At 44.9% G+C, this 9,787-nt stretch overlaps 1 protein-coding gene across 2 annotated transcripts; it reads right to left on the reverse strand.

Annotated features, from left to right (window-relative positions):
* Positions 1 to 7,344: 7,344 nt before the first annotated feature.
* Positions 7,345 to 9,126, reverse strand: LOC121578586 (protein phosphatase 1 regulatory subunit 3D-like). 2 transcript variants are annotated; one of them, XM_041892952.2, is made up of 2 exons: positions 9,017 to 9,126; positions 7,345 to 8,737 (listed from the first exon to the last, which is right to left on the reverse strand). In XM_041892952.2, the coding sequence occupies exon 2, from the start codon at positions 8,734 to 8,736 to the stop codon at positions 7,642 to 7,644; it is 1,095 nt and encodes a 364-aa protein (XP_041748886.1). In that variant the 5' UTR covers position 8,737; positions 9,017 to 9,126; the 3' UTR covers positions 7,345 to 7,641. The 2 variants fall into 2 exon arrangements, with proteins under 2 accessions (XP_041748886.1, XP_041748887.1); XM_041892953.1 differs by having other exon boundaries at positions 9,092 to 9,118.
* Positions 9,127 to 9,787: the final 661 nt, after the last annotated feature.

The raw sequence follows: 9,787 nt of genomic DNA on the forward strand, positions 1-9,787 counted from the left end.
GCTCCGTGGGATGTTCAAAGTTTCTGATATTTTTTTTATAACCCAACCCTGATCTGTACTTCTCCACAACGTTGTCCCTGACCTGTTTGGAGAGCTCCTTGGTCTTCATGGTGCCGCTTGCTTGGTGGTGCCCCTTGCTTAGTGGTGTTGCAGACTCTGGGGCCTTTCAGAACAGGTGTATATATACTGAGATCATGTGACACTTAGATTGCACACAGGTGGACTTTATTTAACTAATGATGTGACTTCTGAAGGTAATTGGTTGCACCAGATCTTATTTAGGGGCTTCATAGCAAAGGGGGTGAATACATATGCACGCACCACTTTTCCGTTATTAATTTTTTATACTTTTTTTAAACAAGTTATTTTTTAAATTTCACTTCACCAATTTGGACTATTTTGTGTATGTCCATTACATGAAATCCAAATAAAAATTTCATTTAAATTACAGGTTGTAATGCAACAAAATAGGAAAAACTCCAAGGGGGATGAATAGCAGGCACTGTACTGACTGGTTTTCTGATCCATGCCCCCTACTTTTTTTTAAGGTATCTGTGACCAACAGATGCATATCTGTATTCCCAGTCATGTGAAATCCATAGATTAGGGCCGAATTAATTTATTTCAATTGACTGATTTCCTCATATGAACTGTAACTCAGTAAAATCTTTGAAATTGTTGCATGTTTCATTTATATTTTTGTTTATATCTAGAAATGTACAGTGTTCAGCAGTTATAAAACTATATATAAAACGACATACTTTTGGTTCAGTTGTTATCAGTTTTGAGCAGTTTGATTAAGGGATACTTAATTATATTGTTAACAAATGACAAGAAAAGTAAAGTGTATATTGCATTTTGAAAATATATTAGATTGAATATGCAGTGATTTGGTGCAGTGAACAAGTCACTGTTTGAATGTGTTTTTATGATCTGATTAGATTTTTGTGCTTATATTTGTGAACATGTTCCGCATACTGTACTTGTAAAAATTGCACCAAAGTGATTGAAAATAATACTACTTTTAAATGCACATCTCTGGCTAGTAAATAAAACATTGTGGCAATAGGAAAAAGAGATCTAATCAACCTAATCTAATCATTTCCAGCCCAGACCTACTGCTGATGTGACAACCATTTGGTAGGATACCCTTTCAAATAATAATAATACGCCATTTGGTAGGATACCCTTTCAAATAATAATAATACGCCATTTAGCAGACGCTTTTATCCAAAGCGACTTACAGTCATGTGTGCATAAAACATTTTTGTGTATGGGTGGTCCCGGGGATCGAATCCACTACCCTGGCGTTACAAGCGCCGTGCTCTACCAGCTGAGCTACAGAGGATCAATGGAGACCTCCTCTTGATTGTCTTAACTAATCAAATACTAACAACCACACACACACACACACACACACACACACACACACACACACACACACACAAACCACACACACACACACACACAACCCCTTTACGGATCAAATTAATCAGATCATGGTGACCCCACAGTTACATAAGTCATGAAATACTGTTTGACAGATTAAACCCTGCATCAACTACTACTTTGCATTTAACTCTACACCTGAGAAGTTTCCACCAAGTCTTCGAAGACGTCTCCAAAATAAAAATACCATCTAGAGAAAATGGGTCTTTGGTGCTCAGCTCATAAAGATGCTCATAAAGGGTTACACCATTCTGGTTACTTTCCCCAAATTCCCAGGTTTTCCAGAAAATCTCCATTAGACGATTCCTGGAATCAGGAGAGAATTAACCAGGAAATCCGTAATACATTTCTTTCTCTAAACAAAGTTCTGGGCGTTCTGCCAAATTGCAGACACTGATAGTGGGGATGCGTTCAATCAGTCACTTGCATGAACACAGAAAACGGTTATTAGAAAAGCACGTCCACACACTCACACACTCATGTACACGGTCACGCACAAACAGCACAGGAGAAAGGAAACGCTATATATATACAGTGGGGCAAAAAAGTATTTAGTCAGCCACCAATTGTGCAAGTTCTCCCACTTAAAAAGATGAGAGAGGCCTGTAATTTTCATCATAGGTACACGTCAACTATGACAGACAAATTGAGAAAAAAAAATCCAGAAAATCCCATTGTAGGATTTTTAATGAATTTATTTGCAAATTATGGTGGAAAATAAGTATTTGGTCACCTACAAACAAGCAAGATTTCTGGCTCTCACAGACCTGTAACTTCTTCTTTAAGAGGCTCCTCTGTCCTCCACTCGTTACCTGTATTAATGGCACCTGTTTGAACTTGTTATCAGTATAAAAGACACCTGTCCACAACCTCAAACAGTCACACTCCAAACTTCACAATGGCCAAGACCAAAGAGCTGTCAAAGGACACCAAAAACAAAATTGTAGACCTGCACCAGGCTGGGAAGACTGAATCTGCAACAGGTAAGCAGCTTGGTTTGAAGAAATCAACTGTGGGAGCAATTATTAGGAAATGGAAGACATACAAGACCACTGATAATCTCCCTCGATCTGGGGCTCCATGCAAGATCTCACCCCGTGGGGTCAAAATGATCACAAGAACGGTGAGCAAAAATCCCAGAACCACACGGGGGGACCTAGTGAATGACCTGCTGAGAGCTGGGACCAAAGTAACAAAGCCAACCATCAGTAACACACTACGCCGCCAGGGACTCAAATCCTGCAGTGCGAGACGTGTCCCCCTGCTTAAGCCAGTACATGTCCAGGCCCGTCTGAAGTGCATTTGGATGATCCAGAAGAGGATTGGGAGAATGTCATATGGTCAGATGAAACCAAAATATAACTTTTTGGTAAAAACTCAACTCGTCATGTTTGGAGGACAAAGAATGCTGAGTTGCAGCCAAAGAACACCATACCTACTGTGAAGCATGGGGTTGGAAACATCATGCTTTGGGGCTGTTTTTCTGCAAAGGGACCAGGACGACTGATCCGTGTAAAGGAAAGAATGAATGGGGCCATGTATCGTGAGATTTTGAGTGAAACCCTCCTTCCATCAGCAAGGGCATTGAAGATGAAACGTGGCTGGGTCTTTCAGCATGACAATGATCCCAAACACACCGCCCGGGCAACGAAGGAGTGGCTTCGTAAGAAGCATTTCAAGGTCCTGGAGTGGCCTAGCCAGTCTCCAGATCTCAACCCCATAGAAAATCTTTGGAGGGGAGTTGAAAGTCTGTGTTGCCCAGCGACAGCCCCAAAACATCACTGCTCTAGAGGAGATCTGCATGGAGGAATGGGCCAAAATACCAGCAACAGTGTGTGAAAACCTTGTGAAGACTTACAGAAAACGTTTGACCTGTGTCATTGCCAACAAAGGGTATATAACAAAGTATTGAGAAACTTTTGTTATTGACCAAATACTTATTTTCCACCATCATATGCCAATAAATTCATTAAAAATCCTACAATGTGATTTTCTGGAATTTTTTTTCTAATTTTGTCTGTCATAGTTGACGTGTACCTGTGATGAAAATTACAGGCCTCTCTCATCTTTTTAAGTGGGAGAACTTGCACAATTGGTGGCTGACTAAATACTTTTTTTCCCCACTGTATATATTAGTCAGAGAGAGAGTTCCAGGAGGAAATGACTCAGTGAATATATTTAAGGGATAATCAATGCATTCTATGGTAAATAATGATCGACGTTGAAGGTGAATAGAGCCCAGAGTTGATTATCCCTTTTATACCATGGCTATATAATTGATCACATTTTTGCCACTAGAAATTACTAGATATTTACAGTAGTTGCCTTGGGAACCAAACAAAAATACTTGCTAGTTTAGCTAACCAAACCGTCAGTCCTAGCTTGCCATTATGAAAATCTAATTCAACAATGCCAATGTTTTCAATTCAACTTCTGCTATCAAAAGCAGCTGAAACATAAGAACATGTAAGAATTAACTATAGCCATTGAATTCTACCATGCAAATACACCGTGCGTTTATAGGGAAATAATGCATGCTCTGGAATGAATGCTCTTCAAGCCAATCAGAAAGCAGTATTCAACAATGCCATGGTATAATGTAATATAATCAGAATATATCAAACTGAATATAAACAGAATATATAAATGTTTAATAAATATGGACATCCAAATCCTATCGGCTGTAGCGAGTGCAGTGACATGCTTTATATCACAGTGAGCAACAGAAACAGATTTTAAATCTACTATAAAAAAGTGTGAAATGAAAAACCTGGAAGTGCACCTTATAAAGCCTTCATATAGCATACATAAAGGCTTCATATAGCATACATAAAGGCTTCATATAGCATACATAAAGGCTTCATAAGCATAGTGCCTTCAGAAAGTATTCATACCCCTTGACTTATTCCACATTTTCGTCGTCGTCAAACCCACTGGCTCCAGGTCATCTATAAATCACTGCTAGGCAAATCCCCGCCTTATCTTAGCTCATTGGTCACCATAGCAACACCCACCTGTAGTATGCGTTCCAGCAGGTATATCTCACTGGTCATCCCCAAAGCCAACACCTCCTTTGGCCGCCATTCCTTCCAGTTCTCTGCTGCCAACGACTGGAACGAACTGCAAAAATCTCTGAAGCTGGAGACTCTTATCTCCCTCACTAACTTTAAGCATCAGTTGTCAGAGCACCTTACCGATCACTGCACCTGTACACAGCCATTCTGAAATTAGCCCACCCAACTACCTCATCCCCATATTGTTATTTATTTTGCTCATTTGCACCCCAGTATCTCTATTTGCACATCATCTTCTGCACATCTATCATTCCAGTGTTAATACTAAATTGTAATTATTTTGCACTTTAGCCTATTTATTGCCTTACCTCCATAACTTACTACATTTGCACACACTGTATTTAATGTATACTGGCTTACCTGGTTAAATAAAGGTGAAAATAAATAAATAATAATAATAATTTACAGCCTGAATTCAAAATGGATTAAATATATGTTTTTGTCTCACCCATCTAAACACAATACCCCATAATGACAAAGTGAAAAAGGTTTGTAGAAAGTTTGTTAAATGTATTGACCTCCGCTATGTATTGACCTCCGCTATGACCTCCGACGAACCATCAAACAGGCAAAGAGTCAATACAGGTCTAAGATTGAATCATACTACACTGGCTCTGACGCTCGTCGGATGTGGCAGGGCTTGAAAACTATTACAGACTACAAAGGGAAGCACAGCCGCGAGCTGCCCAGTGACACAAGCCTACCAGACGAGCTAAACCACTTCTATGCTCGCTTCGAGGCAAGCAACACTGAAGCATGCATGAGAGCACCAGCTGTTCCGGACGACTATGTGATCACGCTCTCCGTAGCCGATGTGAGTAAGACTTTTAAGCAGGTCAACATTCACAAGGCCGCAGGGCCAGACGGATTACCAGGACGTGTACTCCGAGCATGTGCTGACCAACTGGCAAGTGTCTTCACTGACATTTTCAACATGTCCCTGACTGAGTCTGTAATACCAACATGTTTCAAGCAGACCACCATAGTCCCCGTGCCCAAGAACTCTAAGATAACCTGCCTAAATGACTACCGACCCGTGGCACTGACGTCTGTAGCCATGAAGTGCTTTGAAAGACTGGTCATGGCTCACATCAACAGCATAATCCCAGAAACCCTAGACCCACTCCAATTTGCATACCGCCCCAACAGATCCACAGATGATGCAATCTCTATCGCACTCCACACTGCCCTTTCCCACCTGGACAAGAGGAACACCTACGTGAGAATGCTATTCATTGACTACAGCTCAGCATTCAACACCATAGTGCCCTCAAAGCTCATCACTAAGCTAAGGATCCTGGGACTAAACACCTCCCTCTGCAACTGGATCCTGGACTTCCTGACGGGCCGCCCCCAGGTGGTAAGGGTAGGTAACAACACATCTGCCACACTGATCCTCAACACGGGGGCCCCTCAGGGGGTGCGTGCTCAGTCCCCTCCTGTACTCTCTGTTCACCCATGACTGCATGGCCAGGCACGACTCCAACACCATCATTAAGTTTGCCGACGACACAACAGTGGTAGGCCTGATCACCGACAACGATGAGACAGCCTATAGGGAGGAGGTCAGAGATCTGGCCGTGTGGTGCCAGGACAACAACCTCTCCCCTCAACGTGACCAAGACAAAGGAGATGATTGTGGACTACAGGAAAAAAAAGAGGACTGAGCACGCCCCCATTCTCATCGACGGGGCTGTAGTGGAACAGGTTGAGAGCTTCAAGTTCCTTGGTGTCCACATCACCAACGAACTATCATGGTCCAAACACACCAAGACAGTCGTGAAGAGGGCACGACAAAGCCTATTCCCCCTCAGGAGACTAAAAAGATTTGGCATGGGTCCTCAGATCCTCAAAAAATTCTACAGCTGCACCATCGAGAGCATCCTGACTGGTTGCATCACCGCCTGGTATGGCAACTGCTTGGCCTCTGACCGCAAGGCACTACAGAGGGTAGTGCGTACGGCCCAGTACATCACAGGGGCAAAGCTCCCTGCCATCCAGGACCTCTATACCAGGCGGTGTCAGAGGAAGGCCCTCAAAATTGTCAAAGACTCCAGTCACCCTAGTCATAGACTGTTCTCTCTGCTACCGCACGGCAAGCGGTACCGGAGTGCCAAGTCTAGGTCCAAAAGACTTCTCAACAGCTTCTACCCCCAAGCCATAAGACTCCTGAACAGCTAATCATGGCTACCCGGACTATTTGCACTGCCCCCACCCCATACTTTTTACGCTGCTGCTACTCTGTTAAGTATTTATGCATAGTCACTTTAACTCTACCCACATGTACATATTACCTCAACTACCTCAACTAGCCGGTGCCCCCGCACATTGACTATGCAACGGTACCCCCCTGTATATATAGCCTCCCTACTGTCACTTTATTCTATTGTATATATAGCCTCCCTACTGTCACTTTATTTTTAATTCTGCTCTTTTTTTCTCAACACTTTTTTGTTGTTGTTTTATTCTTACTTTTTTGTTTAAAATAAATGCACTGTTGGTTAAGGGCTGTAAGTAAGCATTTCACTGTAATGTCTGCACCTGTTGTATTCGGCGCATGTGACCAATAAAATTTGATTTGATTTGATTTGATTTGTATTGAAAATGAAATACAGAAATAGCTCATTTACACAAGTATTCATCCCTTAGCCGTGGTATATTGGCCATATACCACAAACCCCCGAGGTGCCGTATTGCTATTATAAACTGGTTACCAAAGTAATTAGAGCAGTAAAAATAAGTGTTTTGTCATACCAGTGGTACACGGTCTGATATACCACGGCTGTCAGCCAATCAGCATTCAGGGCTCCAACCACCCAGTTTATAATTTGTAATATGCCTCTGGCGGCGATTACAGCTTTGAGTCATCTTGGCTATGTCTTTATCAGCTTTGCCTTCAATTACTTTAACTCTATTTCTCTATTCACCAATGTCTTTAAATGCCTTTAAGAATTATTTTTAAAAGGAGAGTGGCTTATTTCATTTTCTATTCTATTCCTATAGGCAGATCTGTGTACAGTCAGACCATTTGGCACAGCTGTGCTTTCTGACTCCCCCATTGATCTCTATGTAATAGAGCTCTATCGGCCTACAGCTCTGTTTGCCCCCCAGTGGCCAGTCAGGTGAAGTGCACCATGCTGTCCTCACACTCCCAGGGCACGGTCAGCTTGTAGCTGTGGCAGGACAGTTTGTAGTTGTTCCTATCGTTGTTGTCCCAATACTCAGCTCCCATCACCCTGTAACACACAGCGAACTCCAGCAGGGCTCCGGGCTGCAGGATGAACGGAGGGACGGGTAGACGGAACCGGAAGACATCAGACTCTGGTCCCTCCGTCTGATCCCTGTGTAGGGTTGCCACCCAGCAGGCTCTGGTCTCTGCACTGCTCCTCCAGTTGGTGAAGGAGTAGTAGATCGTCACCTCCTTGTTGAAGGCCAGGTTGAGGACCTGCACCGTGCCGATGATGCCCAGCTCAGAGCACAGGACCTGGTCCAGAGAGACCACCTGCTCCACCAGGCGCTGAACGAACCCCAGCTGGGAACCCGTGTTTTCGGGGAAGCAGGGTTTGAAGTAAGGCAGGGAAAGCTCCAGGGACCGGCCTGAGTTCATCTCAGCGCTCATGAGAAGTCTGGAGAAGACGTGGGGGGGGATACGAGGCTCCTCTCCCTTGCTGAACACCTTGACCTGCTCCAGCTCCAGCCCCAAGGAGTCCACGAAGCGCACCTGGCGGTCTCTGATTCTCTCGTGGACCGAGGGCAAAGACTGGGCCCTGCGTCTCATGATGGGCTGGGTAGGAGGGTCACTGGACAGGTTGCTACTGAACATGGGCTCCTTGGGGGGCGGGGGACGTGGGCTCGGGGGCCGGATCTTGACAGGGGCCTTGGTTTGCTCTGGTTTGGAGTCCAAGATGTCCGTCACTCGGATGGTCTTAGAAGTGGTCTGGCAGGGGGTCAAACTGCTGTGGCCACTGGTGGACTGGCGCTCACCAAGAGACCATGCCCTATCTCTCCCCACCACACCTGGAGACATCGCCTCTGGCCTCCAAGTAGACACTGCCCTCTGCCCCCCTATCATGCATGGAGAGACAGCTCTGGGTTTTCCTTTGATGCATGGAGACACTGTTTTCAGCCTGTCGTTGCCATGAGACGATGTCCGCTCCTTCTCCTCCCCAACGACACCATGAGACACTGCTTTGGGCCTCCCCACGCTGGTCATGCTGTTCATGATAGAAACAGGACAGACAACACAACACAGCACCGTTAACACACTGTTATAGTAGGAGAACTAATGTCGTCCAGCCTGAAGACTAGGTTATAGGACAACCAACACAACACTGTCATCTTCTAGTTTTGACTGTTAAAACTCTACCTGCTCTACAAATGCACATAACATGCTTTGGGAAACAGATTCTATAAGCCATTGAAATGCATGTAAATATAGCAGCTGAGTCAACATTTAAACATAGACATGCAAATAGATCTGTATGCCTACCTACCCAGTAACAGTATCCCTTAAACAGACAGCAGTGTGGTTGCGTCTAACCAGAACAAGACACCATTCTCTGTTTCACCTGTCCTTCCTCTGTACTGCTGTCCCGCTGCTGACCTGTCCTCTGTACTGCTGTCCCGCTGCTGACCTGTCCTCTGTCCTGCTGTCCAGCTGCTGACCTGTCCTTCCTCTGTACTGCTGTCCCTCTGCTGACCTGTCCTCTGTCCTGCTGTCCAGCTGCTGACCTGTCCTTCCTCTGTACTGCTGTCCCTCTGCTGACCTGTCCTCTGTCCTGCTGTCCAGCTGCTGACCTGTCCTTCCTCTGTACTGCTGTCCCTCTGCTGACCTGTCCTCTGTCCTGCTGTCCCGCTGCTGACCTGTCCTCTGTACTGCTGTCCCTCTGCTGACCTGTCCTCTGTCCTGCTGTCCCGCTGCTGACCTGTCCTCTGTCCTGCTGTCCCGCTGACGTCTTTCTGTCTTGTTGCTACTCCAACACATGACCTGCTGTTCTGAGCCTCAGCCCCAACCTCTCTCTCTGTAGCTTCAATGCATCTCTCTCTCTCTCTCTCTCTCTCTCTCTCTCTCTCTCTGTCTCTCTCTCTCTCTCTCTCTCTCTCTCTCTCTCTCTCTCTCTCTCTCTCTCTCTCTCTCTCTCTCTCTCTCTCTCTCTCTCTCTCTCTCGTCTCTCTCTCTCTCTCTCTCTCTCTCTCTCTCTCTCTCTCTCTCTCTCTCTCTCTCTCTCTCTCTCTCTCTCTCTCTCTCTCTCTCTCTCTCTCTC

Source organism: Coregonus clupeaformis, unplaced genomic scaffold, assembly GCF_020615455.1.
Source record: "Coregonus clupeaformis isolate EN_2021a unplaced genomic scaffold, ASM2061545v1 scaf0216, whole genome shotgun sequence".
Classification (NCBI taxonomy): Eukaryota; Metazoa; Chordata; class Actinopteri; order Salmoniformes; family Salmonidae; genus Coregonus; species Coregonus clupeaformis.